A 27,433-nucleotide genomic window follows, 5' to 3' on the forward strand; every position below is an offset into this window, starting at 1 on the left:
TCCCAAACAAAATCTATATATTTTTTTCACACATATAGAGCTTTTTTTGGTGGTACAGTAAACCCCCCTCCATTGCGGGGGTTACATTCCGGACCCAGCCGCGAAAAGTGAAATTCCGCGAAATAGAAAAACCCTATTAAAATGCATTGTAGGCATGTTTATTTTACTGTCACTGTACGTGTAGAAGCATTTTAAGGTCTTTAAACACACTTTTAAAACAATAGAAACTAATTTAAACACATAAAATATACTAAGAGACATAGCAAGAGCTATGGAAAACACAAAAATATTTCATTTTTAATGATTTATATAGTAAAATAACATTACAAAAAAAAAACGCGAATTACCGGGACCGCAAAAACTGAACCGCAATGGAGCGGGGGATTACTGTATTTGATCACCTCTGGGTTTTTTATGTTTTATTATATAAACGAAAAAAGACTGACAATTTTGGGGGAAAAAAAAACATTATTTTTTACTTACTGGTATAAAGCGTATCCCATAGAAAATAAAATCTCTTAGTACATTTTGGCCAAAATGTATTCTGCCACATGTCTTTGGTAAAAAAAAATCCCAATAAGTGTATATTGATTGGTTTGTGTAAAAGTTATAGCGTCTACAAACTATGGGATCTACAATATACTAGAATTTAGTAATGGCGGCGATCAAAGACTTATAAACGGGACTGCAATAGTGCAGCGGACAATCTGACCATAACTGACACTGGGGGGTCTAATAATATGCGCTGTCACTGTACTATTGACACTAGGCAGGAATGGGGTTAACTTCTAGGGCGATCAAGGGGTTAAATATGTGCCTAACAAGTGTTCATGTGACAACACTGAAGACACACTACCACTGCTAAATCACAGTAAGATCCCTGGCTTCTGTATGTAAAAAAAAAAAAACAGCTGGGGATACTGGATAATGTCATTGACCAAATATAGTCAAGACCCTATTTTATGTTTTCTTGGAAATGCTTTAACCGCTGGTTGAGCACACACTAGCTTTACTGTTACAGTGCGGGCTGGCTGCACAGAATCACATATATATATATATATATATATATATATACACAGTATCTCACATTCTTGTAAATATTTTATTATATCTTTTCATGTGACAACACTGAAGAAATGACACTTTGCTACAATGTAAAGTAATGAGTGTACAGCTTGTATAACAGTGTAAATTTGCTGTCCCCTCAAAATAACTCAACACACAGCCATTAATGTCTAAACCGCTGGCAACAAAAGTGAGTACACCCCTAAGTGCAAATGTCCAAATTGGGCCCAATTAGCCATTTTCCCTCCCAGGTGTCATGTGAATTGTTCTTGTTATAAGGTTTTAGGTGTGAATGGGGAGCAGGTGTGGTAAATTGTGTGTTATCACTCTCGCTCTCTCATACTGGCTACTGGAAGTTCAACATGGCACCACATGGCAAAGAACTCTCTGAGGATCTGAAAAAAAGAATTGTTGCTCTACATAAAGATGGCATAAGCTATAAGAAGATTGCAAGAACCCTGAAACTGAGCTGCAGCACGGTGACAAAGACCATACAGAGATTTACCTGGACAAGTTCCACTCAGAACAGGCCTTGCCATGGTCGACCAAAGAAGTTGAATGCACATGCTCAGTGTCATATAGACATCTGAGTGCTGCCAGCTTTGCTGCAGAGGTTGAAGGGGTGGGGGTCAGCCTTTCAGTGCTCAGACCATACGCCGCACTCTGCATCAAATTGGTCTGCATGGCTGTCATCCCAGAAGGAAGCCTCTTCTAAAGGTGATGCACAAGAAAGCCAGCAAACAGTTTACTGAAGAAAAGCAGACTAAGGACATGGACTACTGGAACCATGTCCTGTGGTCTGTTGAGACCACAATAAACGTATTTGGTTCAGATGGTGTCAAGCATGTGTGGCGGCAACCAGGTGAGCAGTTCAAAGACAAGTGTGTCTTTCCTACAGTCGAGCATGGTGGTGGGAGTTTCATGGTTTGGGGCTGCATGAGTGCTGCTGGCACTGGTGGGCTACAGTTCATTGAGGAAACCATGAATGCCAACATGTACTGTGACATACTGAAGCAGAGCATGATCCCCATTCTTCGGAGACTGTGCCTCAGGGCAGTATTCCAACATAACAGCCCCAAACCCACCTCCAAGATGACCACTGCCTTGCTAAAGAAGCTCAGGGTAAAGGTGATGGACTGGCCAAGCATGTCTCCAGACCTAAACCCTATTGAGCATCTGTGGGGCATCCTCACATGGAAGGTGGAGGAGTGCAAGGTCTCTAACATCCACCAGCTCCATGATGTCGTCTTGGAGGAGTCCAAAAGGACTCCAGTAGTAACCTGTGAAGCTCTGGTGAACTCCATGCCCAAGGGGGTTAAGGCAGTACCAGGAAATAATGGCGGCCACATAAAATATAGACACTTTGGGCCCAATTTGGACATTTTAACTTAGGGGTGTACTCACATTTGTTGCCAGCGGTTTAGACATTAATGGCTGTGTGTTGAGTTATTTTGAGGGGACACCAATTTTTTTTTTTTTTTACATACAGAAGCCAGGGATCTTACTGTGATTTAGCAGTGGTAATGTGGCAAGCAACATTGTCAGGTGGTGAGTAAACATTGTCAGGTGGTGAGTAAACATTGTCAGGTGGCAAGTCATCATAATTGACCATTAATCTACATTGCTTGATGACTAGATGACATGATTGACATTGGATTTACATAGCTGGGAATTATTTACATTTTTTTTTAATATAATACCTTTTTACAGTGTGGATGCTTCATTTGTTCTTTTTGGTGAATGAGAAATTAGCGGTACTAATGTACTCCATTATCATTCTCCCAGTAAGAAGCTGATATCTGGTGCCCTCCTTATTATAAATGAAGTTATCAACCCCCCCCCCCCCACCCCCCAAAATTCATAAATAATTGAAGAGGTTGTAAACCCCCCCCCCCCCCCCGACAAAAAATGAAAAAATAAAAAACCCTGTAAAACAAAGGCATAATGAGTTAGCATGCATAGCATACTAGTACATTATAAAATACTTACCTTAGAACGAAGCCCCCACAGTGTTCCTGGTTTATGTCCTCTGGCCATCTGATTTGGTGGAGGCACGATGACATTACTCCCACGCTTGCGTGCGGGAGCCGCCGTTCATGACACAGGGCTCTGAAGGAACAGCACGGGTTCCTTCAGAGCGCATGTGCTGATGACATCATCGACTGCGTGAAATTTAAAAATCTCCTAAACGGTGAAAGTTTAGAAGATATTTACAGTACCTATAGGTAAGCCTTATTAAAGGCTTACCTATAGGTAAAAGTTATAAGAGTGGATTTACAGCCACTTTAAAAAAACACATTCTTCTGTTACTAGATGTAGGGGTGAGGCCCTTGTCTAATCAACATGGAAAGAAGGTGCCCTCCAAGGGGAGAGACTTTACCCTACCTTCCCAGTGTTGAATGGCATGCATTCTGGTATGGTTAAGAAAGTGTGGGGGGGGGGGGTGCGGGGAGACTTACTGCACTCCCTTTCCGAGAACCCAGGTTTAATGAAATTAAGGGAAATAATGGGAACCTCACTGTTTTTTTTTTCTCTTTTTTAATGTGTAATGTCCCTTAAAAAAAAAAAACAGTGTGGGGTTCCCAATAAAATGTCAACTTTGATGTTTTAATGATGTCACTATGCTCCAGATGAGGTCCCCAGTACTCCAAATCTCACAAGAAGATACTATAATACAGTGCAGGTTCACTTTCTAAACACGATTTGGGTTACTTAAAATGTTACTAAACCCACCAGAGTAAACTCAGTCTGAATTTGCAGTAAAGCATGCTTGTTATACTCAATGTGGACCCTAAAGGGTTAATCTTCTGCATTTTGTAAAAAGGCTGATTGATCCTGTCTTCCCTGATCCTCTCCTCCTTCCACTGTCCCTAATCCATCTCCAGATAAGAGACAGCCTTTGGAGTTACTTTGCACATGCTTAGTTTGGTGTGTATTGCTAGAGTTTTTTTTTCTTGGGAGGGTGCATGTGAACAGCACAGAGCCAATCAACGCTGTCCACACAGAGGGTCGGGGGCCTGCAGTCTCATAGGACAGTCAGAGGAGAATGAACACTCCTCCTATAAGCTTTAACAAGACGCTGATAGAAGTCACAAGACTGCTCTAACTGCTGATGAGAAAAGGTATTTAGCAGTTTATATTTACTAAAATAATTTCATTTCCAAGTTCTGTACTGTGGGAGACAAGATATAGTGAATGCAGGATCCTGGGTTTAGTAACACTTTAACATTCCCTGAGATTTTGCTGGTAGGATGATGATGTCACCTTCACCTAGGTACCGCAGGTGGAATCTGGGGGAAGTGTAAGTATTCAATTTAACTTTTTCCTACAGATGTTTTTTATTTAATTTTAACAGGGGGAGGGGCTTACACCATATAAGATATTGACAAACTATGGGTTTATATATAACTGAAGCCACAAAGTAGTGTTTGCAACTCCCTGCCCCCTGTTTTCTGAAAGCTCAGACAAAATTTTGGACTTTGAAAGGATTTAAAGAAAAGAAGACTACAGATAAACAGGTAAACCGTATGTAGGAGGATTTTTTTTTTTCATTTCTATGTATCACCTGAGGTCAATTACTTCACTGGTTATATGTAAGGGTGTTCTTAAGTCTAAGACTCCATTCACATACAGTATATGAAAATTGGATGCGTTTTGAACTGCATCCGATTCTCATGACATGTGAATCAAAGCAGCTTTCTATAGAGCCGGTTTACATACTTTATGTGCGGTCGCACATCACATCAGTTTTGAACACAAATTTGATCTGAAAAAAAAAGTGTGGGGGTCCCCCCAAATGCATACCCTGCCCCCTGCCCCCCCTGCTCCAAAGCACCCCCCCATGTTGAGGGCATGTGGCCTGGTATGGTTCAGGAGGGGGGTGCTCACTGGTATGGATTGGGGGTGGGACCCCGTGCCATTTTTTTTCATGGTTTTTTACTGCTGGCACTGTTTTGTTTTTTTTTACATTCAGATGTCAGTGAGGAACCCCACTGACAGCTGATGAGCTTTCCGGCCCGCTCCTTAACCACCTGCCGACCGCTCACGTTGCTGCTACTGCAGCAGAGCGGCTCGGCCTGGGTCCAGCGACCTCCCATTGTATTAAGACACAGCGGGAGTCGGGCCAGGGGAGGAGAGGCGGTGATCACCGCCACTCTTCCCCAATCGTCGGGGAAAGAGTGAGGAAATCCGCCCGCTTGTGTAAACAAAGTGGGCGGATCTCCTCTGTGACAGGCAAGTACAGATCACAAGATTCAGCATAGCTGAACCTGCGATCTGTGTCTCTGTCACACAATCCTCCCCCCACACACGTCAGTAAGCATGAGGCACACATTTAACCCCTTGATCACCAACAGTGTTAACCCCTAGCTGAACCTGCGATCTGTCCCTGTGTCACTCAGTCACCTCCCCCCACACATGTCAGTAAGCACCAGGCATACATTAACCCCTCCCTCTCCAATAAAATTAACCCCTTCCCTGCCAGTGTCATTATTACAGTAACAGTGCATATTTATAGCACTGATTACTGTAGTAATGTCGCTGGTCCCCCCAAAAGTGTCAAAAATGTCAGTTAGGGGTCCGATCTGTCCGCCGCAATGTCGCAGTCCTGCAAAAAATAACGCAGATCGCCGCCATTACTAGTAAAAAATTGGCCTAAAATGTTAAAAAATTTTGATTTATAATTTTTTTGGGGGAATGTTATATATCAGAATGTGAAAAATATTGTGTTTTTTTCAAAATTGTCGCTCTTTTTTTCAAAAATTAAAAACCGCACAGGTGATTAAATACCTCCAAAAGAAAGCTCTATTTGTGAGGGAAAAAAAGGGTATAAATTTAATTTGGGTACAGTTTTGCATGACTGTGCAATTGTCCATTAAAGTAGCGCAGTGCCGAATCGCAAAATATAGCCTGGTCAGGAATGGGGTAAAATCTTTCGGTCTTAAAGTGGTTAAAAATACGCTCATTGAGAATTTACTTGTCAAAGACATGTAGCTAAATCAATTCTGGCCTAAATATATGACAAAAATTGAATATATTGGATATTTTTCAACTGTCAAATTAGAAAATGTCAATTTTTTCGCAAAATTTTTGCTCTTTTTTTATTAATATCGCAAAAAATGAAAAGTGCAGAGGTGATAAAATACCACCAAAAGAAAGCTCTGTTTGTAGGAAAAAAAGGACATAAATTTTGTTTGGGTACCGCGTTGCCTGACCGCGCAATTGTCAGTTAAATTCGCACAGTGCCAAGTTGAAAAAAGTGGCCTGGACGTTAAGCAGGAAAATCCTCCGGTCTTAAAGTGGTTAACAACCAGCTAATGTTAAAGACGCCAGTGGCCAATGGGCCAAAAAATTTGCTTCTGAGCCCCATCTAAAATTGCAGCTGAACTGCTGAACAGCTGCTTAGGAAATTTGCAGTGAAAACGGAGGGGAAGTTTACACCCGGCTTGTGTGAACCTAGCCTTAGCGTTTTTTACCTTAATGCAGTCTTTTACGCTAAGGTAAAAAACACTTAATTTCCTGTTCTCCCTCCCCCATTCCTAAACACTTACCTAACTTATCCACCAATCCAGCATTGTCCTGTCTGCAGCTTGATCAGAATAATCAAGCATAAAATGAGGATATTATAATTTTAGTAGAGTTAGGACCTCAAAATTATTTCAGGAGTTCCTCTAGGGTAAAAAGCTTAAAGTGGTTGTAAAGGCACAAGATTATTTACCTGCATGAATTCTATGTATGCAGGTAAAAAACATTCTGTGTGCAGCATCCTTGCCAGCCTCTCCTAATACTTACCTGATCCCCCTCTCGATACTCGATCTCTAATGTCCACGAGAGCCTTGCCTGTCGAGAGACTCGCGCTCCTGATTGCTGTCAATCACAGCCAGTGAGCCAATCAGGAGACAGAAAGGGCGGGGCAGAGCCGCTGTTTAATGTGTGGTGTGGACACACAGAGCTATGGGTTAGGACCACGCCTGCTTGGGTGCCCCCACAGCAAGCTGCTTGCTGTGGGGGCACCTGGCAGGAGGGAGGAGCCAGGAGCACCGGCATGGGACCTGAGAAAAGGAGGATCCGGGCTGCTCTGTGCAAAACCATTACACAGAGCAAGTAAGTATAGCATGTTCGTTATTTAATCTCTTGCCAACTAGCTTTACGGTAGCAGGTCGGCAGGTTCCCATGAATTGCCGTACCTGTGCAGTGGTTCGCGGGAGCGATTCTGTGGGCGCGCGCTCGCACCCACTCACCAGTGGGAAAGCTGAGGCGCGGAGCTGTGATCACTCCCTGTGGAGAAAGAACGGCGGTCTGCTGTTGTTTGCTATCAACACAGAGCCCCTGTGTTCCTGCTATTTAGGAACACAGGTCTCTGTGTAGATATTACAACCCCCCCCCCACAGTTAGAAAGCACCCTCCAGGGACACATTTAACCCTTTGATCCCCCACAGTGTTAACTCCTTCCCTGCCAGTGTCATTAGTATAGTAACAGTGCATATTTTTAGCACTGATTACTGTAGTAATGTAACTGGTCCCCCCAAAAGTGTCAAAAATGTCAGTTAGGTGTCCGATCTGTTGGCCGCAATGTTGAAGTCCTGCTAAAAATCACAGATCGCCACCATTACTAGTAAAAAAATAAAATAAATAAAAATTACATAAATAGTAGTTTGTAGATGTAATAACTTTTGTGCAAAACCATTCAAATACGCTTATTGGGATTTTTTTTTTTACCAAAAATATGTAGCAGAATACAAATTGGCCTACAATGATGAAAAAATTTGATTTTTAATTTTTTTCTATTTGGAATGTTATATAGCAGAAAGTGAAAAATATTGTTTTTTTTTTCAGAATTGATACTTTTTTTTGTTTTTTAGCGCAAAAAATAAAAATCGCACAGGTGATCAAACACAACCAAAAGCTCTATTTGTGGGAAAAAAGGACATCAACTTTATTTGGGTACAGCTTCGCAGGACCGCGCAGTTGTCCAGTAAAGTAACGCAGTGCCGAATCACAAAAAATGGCATGGTCATTAAGGGTGAAATCTTCCGGAGTTCAAGTGGTTAATAAATAATGTAATGACTTAAAGCGGAGTTCCACCCAAAAGTGGAACTTCCGCTTTAGATATTCTAACCCCCTGACATGCCACATTTGGCATGTCATTTTTTTTTTGGGGGGGAGCGGGTACCTAGTTTTGACAGGTACCCGCTCCCACTTCCGCTCGGAGCGCCGCGGCGCCCTGAGCGGAAGTTCTCTTCTCCCCCTCCCTCCCTGCAATCTTCTGGGACATGTCAGAGGTCCCAGATGATTGCCGGCCAATCAAGACGCAAACTGTCACAGCCGGGTGCCCACAGCAGTGATGCCAGCGCCGAGGGAGAGGATCGAGGCTTTGGGCGGCCGCATCGCTGGACCGTTGGACAGGTGAGTGAAATGGCTGGAACTCCGCTTTAAAAGTGCACCTTTTCAGGCATAATTTTCATAATAAACAGAAAAAAAAAGCAAAAAATAAAAAAATAAAATGTGGCTTTAAGAAAGGCTAAGGTACAATAAAAAAAACGTTGTTATTCTTTTCTAGCTTCAGCTGGATGAAAAATATGCCAACCACACCTGTGGACTTTGTGGAGATCCTTTGCAGAGCAGCATTTTTGAAAACAAAAGTAAGGATTACATATATTTTCATATTATTTATATTATTAGATAAGAGTAAAGGTAAATCTAAAGCCAAAATGCGATTATTATTATTATTTTTTTTTTTTTTTACACACGTTAAAATCTGCATTTTTTTTTTTACTAGAAAATTACTTAAAACCCCCAAACTATTATATATTTTCAGAAAGTATGGGCTCTGTTTGTTATGCCAATATTCGCGCAGTTGTTTATCCCCTAGTTATTTTGTGTTTCAGGAAAATGATTTCCATGCTGTATTCACCTGCAGTCATTTCCTCACCAGTGATTTTTAACAATAGTTGTTTTTTAACATAGATGATGTGAAAGGTTTATCTTTTCTTACTCTAGGACAAGGAAACCTGAAGTAGATTGTTATCTACTCACCTTAACTTAGAGGTCATATGTTGAAAATCAATATGAGAGGAGGGCATAAATATTATGAAGATAAAAATCAGTCAGATTTTCCATTTTGTTTCCGGCACCTGATCTATAACAGAAATGTGACCTTCTCAATTCCAAAAGCACAACATTTTTTTCTTAACTTAATCTTTTGCTTGTGTAATTATTTCTCTCTAAAATTAAAGTGCCCCCCTTCCCCCCAACAGAAAAAAAAATCAGGAGTCTGTGTGTAAAAAGAATCAGTTGTACAAATGTCACAAGCATTCATCCAGGTTGCACACATTTTCCCTGTCCTTTCACGAATACAATGACTTTCTATGACTGTTAGCTGCAGTGACCAAAATGGGCTTTTTTTAAATACTTCAATCAGAAAATAAACTATATGTTTGCCCCTGGATGGAGCTGACGACCACATGAATTCATAGTATTAGAGAAAATTTGGGGAGAATTTGTGCAGCCTGGACAAATGCTTGTGATTTTCAACCAACAAATGTTTTATAAATAGACTCCTTCATGTTGTATGCAGCTCTACAGTAAGAGCCGGTTCACGACTCCTTACTACTTCGGGGGCGACTTGTGCATAACCGTGCACCATGACTTCGGAGCGACTTGCAGGGACTTCACATAATGGAAGTCTATGCAAGTCGCTCTGAGGTCGCCCCGAAATAGTACAGGACCCTTTTTCTAAGTCGGAGCGACTTGTGTCGCTCCTATTAGAACGGGTCCTGTAGCAGTCAATGGACCGCGAGGGAGCGCGACTTGTCAGGCTGACAAGTCGCCTGACAAGTCACGCTAGTGTGAATGGGCTCTAAGGCTCAATTCACATTGGTGTGATGCGGGAACCCTGCGAATCAACTGTGTCCCGCATCGCACTCAACTCACAGGCAGTTCACACCAGAATTTACAAGCCATTGGGGGGAAGCCCTGGCAATGAGGTTGCACGGTGCCACATGCGCCAATTTGTAATTCAAGCAGGTGACTAAAAATTGGCATGCTTGAATAAAAATTGTCCACGTACAAATGGTACCCCTTTCCGAATAAGGGTGACACCAAGTCCCAAACTATCTTGCCACTGCTCCCTATGTAGTCTGGGCAGTTGGGGGGCTCCACAGTGCTATCTTTTCCCTTGTAAACCCAGAAACTAACTGTATAGCCTGTGGCTCTGTCAAAGAGCTTATGCCGCTTGACCCCGTACCTGGCACGCTTGCTGGGGAGATACTGTTTCGTAGCCAGGCGGTCAGTAAACCTAATCAGGGACTCATTAACGCAGACTACTTGTTGGGGGGTAAACAAGGCTGCAAACCGCTGATTGAAGTGGTTTACGAGAATTTTGTGGAGCCGGTCATATTTAGGGTCTCCCCGAGGACGACAGATTTCATTGACGTTGAAATGCATAAACTGCGGAATTTGCTCGCCCTGGACATGGAAGCAGAGTACACACGCATATGGTGAATTGGGCTAGTGGACCAATATTACCGCAATTCACTCTTTTTGGTTATGCCCATGTTGATGGAAAGGCCCAGAAAAGTATTAAACTTGGAAACTGTTACAGGTTTCCAGCCGAATTGTCTGGCAAGGGGCGAATTTGGGTTGGCGGCGATGAATTGGCCAGCGAATACATTTGTTTGGTACACAATAGATCTGAAAAGATCTTCCGTGAAAAACAGCTCATAAAAATTCAGGGAGTAAAATTGGCTGTTTCCATGTGGATTCCAGGTTGGGCAGTGAATGGGGGAAGTACGGGCGCTGTAGAATCAGTGGGCTGCCAATCAGGATATGCCAGCGCATCAGGGAGGGCGCTATGGGCTCTAAGGGCCTGTCTTTAAATACGTGGTGGCTGCGGGTCTCTACTTGTGCTAGCCACCGCACCAGCTTCAACTGCACTAATGGATCAAGTGATACTGCAGTGCTGGTTGTTCTAGGTCCAGGGTGTACTAGGCAGCTGGTGTTTGCCAGATCACCAGAAGGCTGAGCGGCACTAGTACCGACACTCTGCTCCATACGAGCACGCTGCGATCTCTGCACCTCAGCAACTCCAGAATGGGGTCAGGTACACCTGGTTCTAACAGGGACCCATCTGTCATCAGAGCTGTCTGTCAGAGAGCCACTGCTCTCTTCAGGTTCGTATACTGACCCTGATTCTGCCAGTGAGGCTTCCCCATCACTCTGACATGGTCAGTATACCAGTATACTGTAGGCCTCTGCACTACTGTAACACTGTTTGGTCATTTTAGCAACTAAATTTACAGATACAGTAGTGTGACCTGTAAATTTGATCGTGCAAACACCGTGTTTTGGGAACCCTAAACTTTTGGGAACGCTAGTATAGTTCTGATCAGATCAGATATTGATCTGTTCAAACACTATACTAGTAATGGAGGTGTATGTGTGTGTATGTGTGTGTGTATGTGGTAATCAAGGGGTTAACTAATATTTCTAACTATGTGCCGGGGATCTGCGCTATCCTAGACTGATGCTAACACTACCTAATGTCACCTGTGACACTAATAATAGTGATCAGAAAAAAACTGTACACTATAAAAGTGACACTGTGACAGGGCAATGAAGGGGTTAACTGGGGGTGATCAGTGGGGATAAGGGGGTTAAATCTTTATTAGGGGGTGGCAGGGACCCTAAACCTACTTGGGACAGAAATGTACTCGCTAGTGCTAACTGAAGTCACAATCATACTATCACAGATATACAGAAAAACACTATATTACCTGTGTATAGTGTGCAATGTGACAGGGGGAAAGGGGTTAACTGGGGGAGATCGGGGTGAGACCAGGAGGTTAAATATTTATTGGGGGTGGCGGGTATCCTTACTAGGGATGATCGAACAGTTCGGGTCGACCATCGGTTCGACCCGAACATTGGCTGTTCGAGGTTCGGCCGAATTCCGAACTTTTTGCTGAAAAAGTTCGGAATTTGGCAACCAGAACCGACCAAAATGCAATGGTACAGGAAATGGGCTTTAAAAGCCTGTGATTGGACCAGAACCATCAGTAAAAGCCAATTGAGGGGGCAGGAGAATGCTAGGAATGTGATTGGAGTGACTAGGGGGTCCAGAGGCCAATCATTAGTGAATACGCCCCCCAGTATATAAGATAGGGCGGGGCGGAACGTGTTAAAGTAGAACTATAGGCAAAACTTTTTTTTTTTTCATTTTGGATACAGTAGGGGAGGGTTCTAACCCCTGTCAGTTTTTTTGTTTTTTTTTTGGGCATTCTGTGTCCCATTGGGGAGATTTACCTTCACTTCCTGTCTCACAGCTAAAACAGGAAGTGAGAGTAAATCCATGCAAATTAAGGGAACCCCTTGCCCCCCCTTCCCCCAGGATACTAGAACTTAGGGCCCCATTGGAAGATTTACCCTCTATTATTGGGGACATCACAAACTTTGGGATTTTCTTTTACTTTCACTTTCAGTGATAATGGTAAACAGGAAAAATAGAGAGGAGGAATCTCCCTAAAGGGGGCACAGACAGAATAAAAAACTTAAAGTGGTGTTCCAGCCTGGAAAAAAATTAAGGTCAGCAGCTACAAATAGTGTAGCTGCTGACTTTAATATATGGAAACGTATCTGTCCAGGGATCTGCACGATGCTGGCACCCCTAGCCAATCCGTCAATCGGCTTTGGGTGCAGTCGCTGGCATCTTCCCTAAGGGAAACAGGAAGTGAAGCCTTGTGGCTTCACCACCTGTTTCCTACTGAGCATGTGCGAGTCGTGCTGCACTTTCTGAATGGTCCAGCTCTCTACTGGGACCCATGTGTCTCCCAGAAGGCAACAGGGGGAAGGAAGGGGGGCCGGAAATTTCATAGATCATTGTGCGGTGATCTTACCCGGAATTCCGAACAGGTAACTGGTTTTGACAGGTATTCAATCCCCCTTCCCCCAAAAAAGTGCCAAACGTGGCAGTGGAGGGGGGGGGGTGGGAACAAGCAGAGCTTCCCCTTTTGGGTCAAGGTCTGCTTTAAGAGGTGTTCTAATCCCTCTCCCCTCTATCCAAAACTAAAAGAAAAAAGTTTTGCCTTTAGTTATACATTAACTAATCTGTTGTAATTAGCTTTTTGCTTCCCATGGTCCTTTGTAAGAAATAAGCATTTCTTCTTTGTTTCACATTCTCCAATCTGTTTTATATAGTAAGCAATCTTGAGTTGAGTTCTGAAAATTGTATGTGAATGTTTGTATGGTTATGGCAATTCTTATAATGTAAACTAGATGATGTAGACAGTTCATTCCTTTAAATGGGTTGCAATTTGCCAAAAAGTACCATAAAAAGCACCATGCATTGTGGTGTGCTGTATCAAAGGTATGTTGTGTAATATTAAGAAAGAATAGCACCACAACACATGAATCACACGTCAACAGTGTAAACTTAACCAAAATGAAACTGCATTCCCATGCAGGGCAAATCATCAAGGTCAATATAATGGCGGCCCCAACAGTAGTTTTATACTCACTCTCCGTTTGTTTCTGTTAAGATATATGACATTTTGTTTATATGCCCTTATACAGCTTATCCATTGATCTACAGTCATATGAATATGTTGTCTGTTTGTTAATCAGGAAGTGTTTAAATAAAGTTGCACTCACTAAAAGAGAAAAAAAAAAAGAGAAAAGAGGCAGCAGTGACTGCAGTGTGTGTTCCTGAGAAAACTAAAGCATGGTGCCTGTGTGAGTTTGTCCTCCATCAAAGATCTGCTATAATCCGGTTATCCTATCTCTTAAGTAAAAAATGGCAACAAGTTATGGGCCCAGGAGAGAGGGAACAAGCCGATGGAACAGGCTGCTTTTCGATGGAGATGAGAAAAACTATGAGCTGTGGGAGACAAAATTCCTAGGCCATCTGCGCTTGATGAATCTTAAAGAAACAATCCTGCAAGGACCACCAGAAGGAACAGACCCTGTGCAAGATAGTAATAAGAATGAGGAAGCTTATGCTGAGTTAATACAATTCCTGGATGATAAAAGTCTATCTCTTATAATGAGAGAAGCAACTGATAATGGAAGAAAAGCGCTGAAAATCCTGAGAGATCGTTATGCTGGCCAAGGTAAGCCACGTATCATAAATTTATACACAGAACTAACATCTCTTCAGAAGTCTGAATGTGAAAGTGTCACAGACTATATCATACGCACAGAAACAGCGATTACAGCACTTAGAAATGCAGGAGAGACCCTCAGTGATGGACTAGTAGTGTGGCTATGATTCTTAAAGGCCTGCCTGAATCATTCAAACCATTTGCAATCCACATACCACAAGGTAAAGAAGATATGACTTTTACTGACTTTAAAACCCAGTTAAGGATTTTTGAGGACACTGAAAAATATCACAGCAGCACAAGCACTGATAATGTAATGCAAATCAGCACCCCTGTTGTACCAACAAGGGAGAAAGACATCATTGTCTGCTACAGTTGTCATCAGAAAGGTCACAAAGCTAATGCATGTCCATGCAGAATGAATAAGAGGAAGACACAGTGGTGTAATTATTGTAAGAGCTCCACTCACAGTGAGACATTGTGCAGACGAAAAGCATGAGACAATGGAAAGCAGGTAGTGGATGATACAGAACAAACATTTGCTTTTAAAATAGGAGAAGACCAGTTAAGCAATCCCAAAACAAAAAGCCTGATGGTAGATACAGGAGCAACATCGCATATTATCACAGACATCAAGAAATTTAAAAGATTTGACACCTCGTTTAAGCCAGAGAAACACTACATGGAGTTGGCAGATGGGAAAAGAACTTCCGGTGTAGCACTCAAGAGAGGTGACGCTGAGGTGTACCTAATGGACAGTAAGGGAAGACAAAGGAGGACATTGCTACAGAACGTATTGTTTATCCCCACATATCCACAAGACATTTTCTCTGTTGAAGCAGCAACAAGAAATTCAGACAAGATGACAGTATTCTGATCCATAAAAATGGTACAAAATTTGTTATAAAGAAATACAACAGGCTTTACTATTTGAACACCTATAAGGAATGCGATGACAGTTATTACGGTTGTTATGATATTCAGACATGGCATGAAATCCTAGGTCATTGTAATTACGATGATATCTTGAAACTACAGAATCTAGTAGATGGAATGAAGATCCAAGGTAAGGTTGACAAGTCCAACCTGAATTGTGAAATTTGTATCCAAGGGAAATTTGCTCAGAGTAGAAACAGGGAGCCTGACACCCATGCAAAATACCCACTTGAACTAGTACACACAGATTTAACAGGTCCTATAGAGCCAGTTGCAAAGGACAGATTCAAATACGTCATAGGATTCACTGATGATTATTCTGGTGCAGTGTTTGTATACTTTCTGAAAAACAAGAGTGACACAGTTCTAGCCACAGAGAAGTTTATCGCTGATACTGCCCCCTATGGGATCATCAAGAGAATGAGGTCAGACAATGGTACCGAATTCACATTGAATGCCTTCCAGTCACTACTCATAAAGAAGAGCATAAGACATGAGACTTCAGCACCTTATTCACCACATCAAAATGGAACAGCTGAAAGAAACTGGAGAACACTGATAGAGATGGCAAGATGTATGCTAATAGAGAGCAAAGTACCAAAAGAGTTATGGACATATGCAGTGATGACAGCAGCTATGATTCGAAATAGATGTTTTAATTTCAATATCTCTTTATTTTAATTTTTCACATAACAAAATAATATACAAACCACAAAAAAATAGTACAAAATCCAGTAGCAAAAACAAGAACAACATTGTTGCAGTAAATTTGTCAGTTATAACATTATACTACCAGAGGAAAAGGAAGAGAAAAAAAAAAAAAAAAAACAACCACTCCTCCCCTTCCTTCCAGTATAGTTTTGACCCCCACTAAGGGGGTTACCATATTTAGAATACCGTTATTTCAAATCTCTCTCATTTAACATAAATTTTTATGGAGGGAGGCAAAGCAAGTCTAAAACTGCCTAACGATATTTATATTATCCCAGCTGCTTTAATCCTATTCCAATGTTACTATGCATCCTCTATTATTTAACCATGATTTCCAACTAACTTCAAACATTTTCTTTGTTGCACTTAAGGTAGCCACAATTTTTTCCATCTGACATTGTTGATTTAATAATTCAACCGCGTCGGATGGAGTTGGTACCTCCTGAGAGTTCCATCTTCTAGTGATCTAATGAAATAGATGTTTTAACAATCGTTTGAAGCAAACGCCATACAACATACTGACAGGGAAGAAACCAGACTTTTCAAAAATGAAGATTTTTGGGTCAGAATGTTTTGCATACAAACACGATAAGAAAAAGCTGGATCCAAAATGCACAAAAGGAATTTTTGTAGGATATGACAAAATAGTCCCTCTTACCTAGTGTATTACCCTGAAACTGGCAAAGTGTTCAAGCACAGACTAGTAAAATTAATTGAAAAGGATGTAATCGAGAAACAAACTCAGACTGAGCTGTTGGACAATAATGATGATTTCTATGAGGAAAGGAGTGTAATTCCTGTATCAGGTCCAATGACTAATGAGACCCCAGATTCTTTAGAGGAGATTGTAGAGGACAAAGATGAAGACCATGGTACAAGATACCCTACAAGAAATAGAAAAACTCCTCAGTATTTAAATGACTATGTACTAGAATCTGCTGGTGATGATCAGGTACTGATGAACACAGATTACTGCTATAGAGCACATGATGTACCTCAGACCTTCAGAGAAGCTATGAAACACCCCAGTCACAAAGTTGGTTAAATGCAATGAAAGATGAGATGGAGTCACTAAAGGAGAATGATACCTTCAAATTGACCACACTACCAGAAGGCAAACATTCAGTGGGGGGGGGGGGGTTTTAGATGGGTGTATGCAATAAAAAGCAATGCAAATGGAACTGAAACGTACAAAGCCAGATTTGTGGCAAAAGGCTATAATCAAGTAAAGGGAACCGACTACATGGAAACTTTTTCTCCAACTACGAATTTTACTTCATTACGCATTTGATGCAAATGGCAGCACAATATGATTTAATCTTGCATCAAATGGATGTGAAGACAGCTTACTTACATGCCCCAATTGATTGTGATATATATACACCAACCAGAAGGTTTTGAGATAAAAGATGACACAAATAAAAAGCTAGTTCTCAAACTAAAAAAGTCACTGTATGGTCTTAAGCAATCGGGAAGAAACTGGAAAAAGATGCAAACATATTGACATTAAATTCCATTTCCTTAGGTCTATTCTGAGTGAAGGCAAGATAGATCTTGAGTATTGTTCTACGGATAAAATGGTAGCTGATGTTATGACTAGGGTTGAGCGGACACCTAGATGTCCGTGTTCGACGGGTTCGGCCGAACTTTAAAAAAAAGTCCGGGTCCGTGTCCCGGACTTTTACCGAACTTTTCCCGGACACCGAACCCCATTGAAGTCAATGGGGACCCGAACTTTAAGGCACTAAAATGGCTCTAAAACACCAATGGAAAGGGCTAGAGTGCTGCAAATGGCAGCAAAACGTAGTTAAGAGCATGGCAAGTGCTCTGCAAACAAATGTGGATAGGGAAATAACTTAAAACAACAAAAAAAAAACAGAAAAATAAAACAATGTTCTTCATCTCTGAAGGACGAGGCCCATATGGAGTAGGAGGGAGGTTGAGGTGGTGGTGGATGTGGCGGTGTCATAGGCGTGCGCACAGGGTGTGCCTGGTGTACCTGGGCACACCCTAATCACCTAGGGCACATAGCATTATCGCTCTGTTTGCCAGTGAGGAGATGGGAAAGATCTCCCTCGCACCTGCTCTGCTCTATTTCTCTTTGCCAGCAGGGAGAGTAATGTATCGGGGCCATGTACATGTAGGCAAACACATGCATGTGTATTTCAACTTTGGGGTGCACACCCTAATGCAATAGGCTGCGCACACCTATGGGCGGTGGAGGTGGAAGCGGCGGTGGAGGAGGACCAGGGCCGGATTAAGAGCATCATGGTCTTGGTGCTGAGGATTTTGAAGGGCCAGAGGAGGAAGGGTGCAGCCATGCATGCCTAATTCAACATGGGATGCTGTCTCTGAAGCCCATAAACACATCCCTGCATCGGCAACTGTCCCTCCTTGTCCGGCCTTCGCGCTGTGTGGGGAGGTTCTGAGGGTGCTGCCTGGGGAAGCGAGCATAGAAGCCAGACTTCTGTGTTTACAAGTGACAGAAGAGCGGTCACAGTGAATATGGCCAACCCGGGGCCTATATAAAAGGTAGGGGCCTGCATGGAGCTGCAGCTCCAATAGCCCCTACGTCAATCTGGCCCTGAGGAGGAGGACGAGGTAGCCAACACTGCTTCTTTTCACAAATTTTAAATGAGGGTACACCCCAAAAGAGTGAGAAAGAGCAAAAATGGAACAATGGCTGGGTAAGGTCGGTATCCATTGCTATTCTGCACAAGGTACGGAAAAGTCCCGTGGGATCCATGCCTGGTTCATTTTAATGAACGTGAGCTTGTCCACATTGTCTCTGGACAGGCGGCTGCGCTTGTCTGTTATAACACCCCCAGCCGTGCTAAATACCCGTTTAGATAATACACTGGCTGCAGGGCACGCCAGCACCTCCAAGGCGTAAAGGGCAAGCTCAGGCCATGTGCCCAATTTGGAGACCCAGAAGTTGAAGGGGGCAGACCCCTCATTCACTACATGTAGGCGTGTGCACACATACTGCTCCACCATGTTGGTAAAATGCTGCCTCCTGCTAAGACGTTCCATCTGAGCTGCTGGTGCTGCTGTTTGTTGTGGCGTGCTGACAAAGCTTTTCCACATTTCGGCCATGCTAACCCTGCCTTCTGAGGTGCTGGCGGTGCCCTGGTTGAGTTGGCGACCTCCTCCTCCTCTGCCTTGTGCTTCCACTGTGGCCCCGCTGTCAGATGGGAATGCCAGCAGCATCGCGTCTACCAGCGTGCGCTTGTACTCGCGCATCTTGCGATCGCGCTCCAGTGAGTGAATTAAGGACGTTACGTTGTCCTTGTAACGGGGATCCAGCAGCGTGGCCACCCAGTAATCAGCACAAGTTAGAATGTGGGCAACTCGGCGGTCGTTGTGGAGACACTGCAGCATGTAATCGCTCATGTGTGCCAGGCTGCCCAGAGGCGACGAAAGGCTGTCCTCTGTGGGAGGTGTATCGTCCGTGTCCTCTGTATCCCCCCAGCCACGCACCAGTGATGGCCATGAGCTGGCCTGGGTGCCACCCTGCTGTGAACATGGTTCCATCTCCTCCTCCAGCTCCTCCTCCTCCTCATCCTCCTCATCCTCCAGAACTGTGCCCCTGCTGGACAATTGTGTCCCTGGCGTTTGTGTGTGCAGGAACCCACCCTCGGAGCCCCTTGCGAATGACTGCCCTGAAAGCCTTTGAAATGTTACCTCTTCATCCTCCTCCTCCTCATCCTGTGCCACATCCTCTTCCATCATCGCCGGAATTGTTTTTTCAAGGAGGCATAGAAGTGGGATAGTTAAGCTGAGAACGGCGTCATTGCCACTGGCCATGTTGGTGGAGTACTCAAAACAGCGCAACAAGGCACAATATATGCAAATGTCAAATATGCAAACTATGCCGCAATTTAATGTTTTTTACACCAAAAGGGTGTGTATTGAATTGCGGAATAGGATAAAAAACTGTGTATCTCACACGTACAAACACAGACTAGGCCCGATTAAATTTTTTCCTACCCTAAAGGGAGGATGAGGAAGAGGAGTATGGAACAGGCAGCACCCTCAAATCTTCAGAAGTATGAGATGAACCCCAAAAACTTGGAAAGGTGGATCTCACACGTACCGACACAGACTATTCCGCAATTTAATTGAGCCCCAAAGGTTTTTATAGAATAGCGGAATAGGAAATATGATCAAAAAAAAGTGTATGTTTTTCACACGTACAGAAGCACACTAGGCCGCAATTACTATTGTTTGTACACCTAAAAGGATGGATGAGGAAGAGGAGGAGGAGGAGGAGGAGTATAGAACAGGCAGCACCCTCAAAGCTTCAAAAGTATGAGATGAACCCCAAAAACTTGGAAAGGTGGATCTCACACGTACAGACACAGACTATTCCGCAATTTAATTGAGCCCCAAAGGTTTTTATTGAATAGCGGAATAGGAAATATGATCAAAAAAAGGTTTATGTTTTTCACACGTACAGAAGCACACTAGGCCCCAATTACTATTGTTTGTACACCTAAAAGGATGGATGAGGAAGAGGAGGAGGAGGAGTATAGAACAGGCAGCACCCTCAAAGCTTTAGAAGTATGAGATGAACCCCAAAAACTTGGAAAGGTGGATCTCACACGTACCGACACAGACTATTCCGCAATTTAATTGAGCCCCAAAGGTTTTTATTGAATAGCGGAATAGGAAATATGATCAAAAAAAAGTGTATGTTTTTCACACGTACAGAAGCACACTAGGCCCCAATTACAATTGTTTGTACACCTAAAAGGATGGATGAGGAAGAGGAGGAGTATAGAACAGGCAGCACCCTCAAAGCTTCAGAAGTATGAGATGAACCCCAAAAACTTGGAAAGGTGGATCTCACACGTACCGACACAGACTATTCCGCAATTTAATTGAGCCCCAAAGGTTTTTATTGAATAGCGGAATAGGAAATATGATCAAAATAAAGTGTATGTTTTTCACACGTACAGAAGCACACTAGGCCCCAATTACTATTGTTTGTACACCTAAAAGGATGGATGAGGAAGAGGAGGAGGAGGAGTATAGAACAGGCAGCACCCTCAAAGCTTCAGAAGTATGAGATGAACCCCAAAAACTTGGAAAGGTGGATCTCACACGTACTGACACAGACTATTCCGCAATTTAATTGAGCCCCAAAGGTTTTTATTGAATAGCGGAATAGGAAATATGATCAAAAAAAAGTGTATGTTTTTCACACGTACAGAAGCACACTAGGCCCCAATTACTATTGTTTGTACACCTAAAAGGATGGATGAGGAGGAGGAGGAGGAGGAGTATAGAACAGGCAGCACCCTCAAAGCTTCAGAAGTATGAGATGAACCCCAAAAACTTGGAAAGGTGGATCTCACACGTACCGACACAGACTATTCCGCAATTTAATTGAGCCCCAAAGGTTTTTATAGAATAGCGGAATAGGAAATATGATCAAAAAAAAGTGTATGTTTTTCACACGTACAGAAGCACACTAGGCCCCAATTACTATTGTTTGTACACCTAAAAGGATGGATGAGGAAGAGGAGGAGGAGGAGTATAGAACAGGCAGCACCCTCAAAGCTTCAGAAGTATGAGATGAACCCCAAAAACTTGGAAAGGTGGATCTCACACGTACCGACACAGACTATTCCGCAATTTAATTGAGCCCCAAAGGTTTTTATAGAATAGCGGAATAGGAAATATGATCAAAAAAAAGTGTATGTTTTTCACACGTACAGAAGCACACTAGGCCCCAATTACTATTGTTTGTACACCTAAAAGGATGGATGAGGAAGAGGAGGAGGAGGAGTATAGAACAGGCAGCACCCTCAAAGCTTCAGAAGTATGAGATGAACCCCAAAAACTTGGAAAGGTGGATCTCACACGTACCGACACAGACTATTCCGCAATTTAATTGAGCCCCAAAGGTTTTTATTGAATAGCGGAATAGGAAATATGATCAAAAAAAAGTTTATGTTTTTCACACGTACAGAAGCACACTAGGCCCCAATTACTATTGTTTGTACACCTAAAAGGATGGATGAGGAGGAGGAGGAGGAGGAGTATAGAACAGGCAGCACCCTCAAAGCTTCAGAAGTATGAGATGAACCCCAAAAACTTGGAAAGGTGGATCTCACACGTACCGACACAGACTATTCCGCAATTTAATTGAGCCCCAAAGGTTTTTATTGAATAGCGGAATAGGAAATATGATCAAAAAAAAGTGTATGTTTTTCACACGTACAGAAGCACACTAGGCCCCAATTACAATTGTTTGTACACCTAAAAGGATGGATGAGGAAGAGGAGGAGTATAGAACAGGCAGCACCCTCAAAGCTTCAGAAGTATGAGATGAACCCCAAAAACTTGGAAAGGTGGATCTCACACGTACCGACACAGACTATTCCGCAATTTAATTGAGCCCCAAAGGTTTTTATGGAATAGCGGAATAGGAAATATGATCAAAATAAAGTGTATGTTTTTCACACGTACAGAAGCACACTAGGCCCCAATTACTATTGTTTGTACACCTAAAAGGATGGATGAGGAAGAGGAGGAGGAGGAGTATAGAACAGGCAGCACCCTCAAAGCTTCAGAAGTATGAGATGAACCCCAAAAACTTGGAAAGGTGGATCTCACACGTACTGACACAGACTATTCCGCAATTTAATTGAGCCCCAAAGGTTTTTATTGAATAGCGGAATAGGAAATATGATCAAAAAAAAGTGTATGTTTTTCACACGTACAGAAGCACACTAGGCCCCAATTACTATTGTTTGTACACCTAAAAGGATGGATGAGGAGGAGGAGGAGGAGGAGTATAGAACAGGCAGCACCCTCAAAGCTTCAGAAGTATGAGATGAACCCCAAAAACTTGGAAAGGTGGATCTCACACGTACCGACACAGACTATTCCGCAATTTAATTGAGCCCCAAAGGTTTTTATAGAATAGCGGAATAGGAAATATGATAAAAAAAAAGTGTATGTTTTTCACACGTACAGAAGCACACTAGGCCCCAATTACTATTGTTTGTACACCTAAAAGGATGGATGAGGAAGAGGAGGAGGAGGAGTATAGAACAGGCAGCACCCTCAAAGCTTCAGAAGTATGAGATGAACCCCAAAAACTTGGAAAGGTGGATCTCACACGTACCGACACAGACTATTCCGCAATTTAATTGAGCCCCAAAGGTTTTTATAGAATAGCGGAATAGGAAATATGATCAAAAAAAAGTGTATGTTTTTCACACGTACAGAAGCACACTAGGCCCCAATTACTATTGTTTGTACACCTAAAAGGATGGATGAGGAAGAGGAGGAGGAGGAGTATAGAACAGGCAGCACCCTCAAAGCTTCAGAAGTATGAGATGAACCCCAAAAACTTGGAAAGGTGGATCTCACACGTACCGACACAGACTATTCCGCAATTTAATTGAGCCCCAAAGGTTTTTATTGAATAGCGGAATAGGAAATATGATCAAAAAAAAGTTTATGTTTTTCACACGTACAGAAGCACACTAGGCCCCAATTACTATTGTTTGTACACCTAAAAGGATGGATGAGGAGGAGGAGGAGGAGGAGTATAGAACAGGCAGCACCCTCAAAGCTTCAGAAGTATGAGATGAACCCCAAAAACTTGGAAAGGTGGATCTCACACGTACCGACACAGACTATTCCGCAATTTAATTGAGCCCCAAAGGTTTTTATAGAATAGCGGAATAGGAAATATGATCAAAAAAAAGTGTATGTTTTTCACACGTACAGAAGCACACTAGGCCCCAATTACTATTGTTTGTACACCTAAAAGGATGGATGAGGAAGAGGAGGAGGAGGAGTATAGAACAGGCAGCACCCTCAAAGCTTCAGAAGTATGAGATGAACCCCAAAAACTTGGAAAGGTGGATGTCACACGTACCGACACAGACTATTCCGCAATTTAATTGAGCCCCAAAGGTTTTTATTGAATAGCGGAATAGGAAATATGATCAAAAAAAAGTGTATGTTTTTCACACGTACAGAAGCACACTAGGCCCCAATTACTATTGTTTGTACACCTAAAAGGATGGATGAGGAAGAGGAGGAGGAGGAGTATAGAACAGGCAGCACCCTCAAAGCTTCAGAAGTATGAGATGAACCCCAAAAACTTGGAAAGGTGGATCTCACACGTACCGACACAGACTATTCCGCAATTTAATTGAGCCCCAAAGGTTTTTATTGAATAGCGGAATAGGAAATATGATCAAAAAAAAGTGTATGTTTTTCACACGTACAGAAGCACACTAGGCCCCAATTACTATTGTTTGTACACCTAAAAGGATGGATGAGGAGGAGGAGGAGGAGTATAGAACAGGCAGCACCCTCAAACCTTCAGAAGTATGAGATGAACCCCAAAAACTTGGAAAGGTGGATCTCACACGTACCGACACAGACTATTCCACAATTTAATTGAGCCCCAAAGGTTTTTATTGAATAGCGGAATAGGAAATATGATCAAAAAAAAGTGTATGTTTTTCACACGTACAGAAGCACACTAGGCCCCAATTACTATTGTTTGTACACCTAAAAGGATGGATGAGGAGGAGGAGGAGGAGGAGGAGTATAGAACAGGCAGCACCCTCAAAGCTTCAGAAGTATGAGATGAACCCCAAAAACTTGGAAAGGTGGATCTCACACGTACCGACACAGACTATTCCGCAATTTAATTGAGCCCCAAAGGTTTTTATTGAATAGCGGAATAGGAAATATGATCAAAAAAAAGTGTATGTTTTTCACACGTACAGAAGCACACTAGGCCCCAATTACTATTGTTTGTACACCTAAAAGGATGGATGAGGAAGAGGAGGAGGAGGAGTATAGAACAGGCAGCACCCTCAAAGCTTCAGAAGTATGAGATGAACCCCAAAAATTTGGAAAGGTGGATCTCACACGTACCGACACAGACTATTCCGCAATTTAATTGAGCCCCAAAGGTTTTTATTGAATAGCGGAATAGGAAATATGATCAAAAAAATGTTTATGTTTTTCACACGTACAGAAGCACACTAGGCCCCAATTACTATTGTTTGTACACCTAAAAGGATGGATGAGGAGGAGGAGGAGGAGGAGTATAGAACAGGCAGCACCCTCAAAGCTTCAGAAGTATGAGATGAACCCCAAAAACTTGGAAAGGTGGATCTCACACGTACCGACACAGACTATTCCGCAATTTAATTGAGCCCCAAAGGTTTTTATTGAATAGCGGAATAGGAAATATGATCAAAAAAAAGTGTATGTTTTTCACACGTACAGAAGCACACTAGGCCCCAATTACTATTGTTTGTACACCTAAAAGGATGGATGAGGAAGAGGAGGAGGAGGAGTATAGAACAGGCAGCAACCTCAAAGCTTCAGGAGTATGAGATGAACCCCAAAAACTTGGAAAGGTGGATCTCACACGTACCGACACAGACTATTCCGCAATTTAATTGAGCCCCAAAGGTTTTTATTGAATAGCGGAATAGGAAATATGATCAAAAAAAAGTGTATGTTTTTCACACGTACAGAAGCACACTAGGCCCCAATTACTATTGTTTGTACACCTAAAAGGATGGATGAGGAAGAGGAGGATGAGGAGTATAGAACAGGCAGCACCCTCAAAGCTTCAGAAGTATGAGATGAACCCCAAAAACTTGGAAAGGTGGATCTCACACGTACCGACACAGACTATTCCGCAATTTAATTGAGCCCCAAAGGTTTTTATAGAATAGCGGAATAGGAAATATGATAAAAAAAAAGTGTATGTTTTTCACACGTACAGAAGCACACTAGGCCCCAATTACTATTGTTTGTACACCTAAAAGGATGGATGAGGAAGAGGAGGAGGAGGAGTATAGAACAGGCAGCACCCTCAAAGCTTCAGAAGTATGAGATGAACCCCAAAAACTTGGAAAGATGGATCTCACACGTACCGACACAGACTATTCCGCAATTTAATTGAGCCCCAAAGGTTTTTATTGAATAGCGGAATAGGAAATATGATCAAAAAAAAGTGTATGTTTTTCACACGTACAGAAGCACACTAGGCCCCAATTACTATTGTTTGTACACCTAAAAGGAAGGATGAGGAAGAGGAGGAGGAGGAGTATAGAACAGGCAGCACCCTCAAAGCTTCAGAAGTATGAGATGAACCCCAAAAACTTGGAAAGGTGGATCTCACACGTACCGACACAGACTATTCCGCAATTTAATTGAGCCCCAAAGGTTTTTATTGAATAGCGGAATAGGAAATATGATCAAAAAAATGTTTATGTTTTTCACACGTACAGAAGCACACTAGGCCCCAATTACTATTGTTTGTACACCTAAAAGGATGGATGAGGAGGAGGAGGAGGAGGAGTATAGAACAGGCAGCACCCTCAAAGCTTCAGAAGTATGAGATGAACCCCAAAAACTTGGAAAGGTGGATCTCACACGTACCGACACAGACTATTCCGCAATTTAATTGAGCCCCAAAGGTTTTTATTGAATAGCGGAATAGGAAATATGATCAAAAAAAAGTGTATGTTTTTCACACGTACAGAAGCACACTAGGCCCCAATTACTATTGTTTGTACACCTAAAAGGATGGATGAGGAAGAGGAGGAGGAGGAGTATAGAACAGGCAGCAACCTCAAAGCTTCAGGAGTATGAGATGAACCCCAAAAACTTGGAAAGGTGGATCTCACACGTACCGACACAGACTATTCCGCAATTTAATTGAGCCCCAAAGGTTTTTATTGAATAGCGGAATAGGAAATATGATCAAAAAAAAGTGTATGTTTTTCACACGTACAGAAGCACACTAGGCCCCAATTACTATTGTTTGTACACCTAAAAGGATGGATGAGGAAGAGGAGGATGAGGAGTATAGAACAGGCAGCACCCTCAAAGCTTCAGAAGTATGAGATGAACCCCAAAAACTTGGAAAGGTGGATCTCACACGTACCGACACAGACTATTCCGCAATTTAATTGAGCCCCAAAGGTTTTTATAGAATAGCGGAATAGGAAATATGATAAAAAAAAAGTGTATGTTTTTCACACGTACAGAAGCACACTAGGCCCCAATTACTATTGTTTGTACACCTAAAAGGATGGATGAGGAAGAGGAGGAGGAGGAGTATAGAACAGGCAGCACCCTCAAAGCTTCAGAAGTATGAGATGAACCCCAAAAACTTGGAAAGATGGATCTCACACGTACCGACACAGACTATTCCGCAATTTAATTGAGCCCCAAAGGTTTTTATTGAATAGCGGAATAGGAAATATGATCAAAAAAAAGTGTATGTTTTTCACACGTACAGAAGCACACTAGGCCCCAATTACTATTGTTTGTACACCTAAAAGGAAGGATGAGGAAGAGGAGGAGGAGGAGTATAGAACAGGCAGCACCCTCAAAGCTTCAGAAGTATGAGATGAACCCCAAAAACTTGGAAAGGTGGATCTCACACGTACCGACACAGACTATTCCGCAATTTAATTGAGCCCCAAAGGTTTTTATAGAATAGCGGAATAGAAAATATGATCAAAAAAAAGTGTATGTTTTTCACACGTACAGAAGCACACTAGGCCCCAATTACTATTGTTTGTACACCTAAAAGGATGGATGAGGAGGAGGAGGAGGAG

General features: G+C 42.5%; 1 protein-coding gene across 1 annotated transcript in view; it reads left to right on the forward strand.

Annotated features, from left to right (window-relative positions):
- Positions 1–27,433, forward strand: part of LOC309565958 (mucin-2-like) — a gene marked incomplete at its 3' end in the record, with an annotated part of 251,710 nt that overhangs the window by 97,484 nt on the left and 126,793 nt on the right. Inside the window, exon 6 of the mRNA XM_082270986.1 lies at positions 8,624–8,705. Within this exon, the coding sequence (XP_082127112.1) occupies positions 8,624–8,705 (82 nt within the window). The remainder of the gene's footprint in view (positions 1–8,623; positions 8,706–27,433) is intronic.

This window comes from Pelophylax lessonae (assembly GCF_965119305.1).
Source record: "Pelophylax lessonae genome assembly, chromosome: 10".
NCBI lineage: Eukaryota > Metazoa > Chordata > Amphibia > Anura > Ranidae > Pelophylax > Pelophylax lessonae.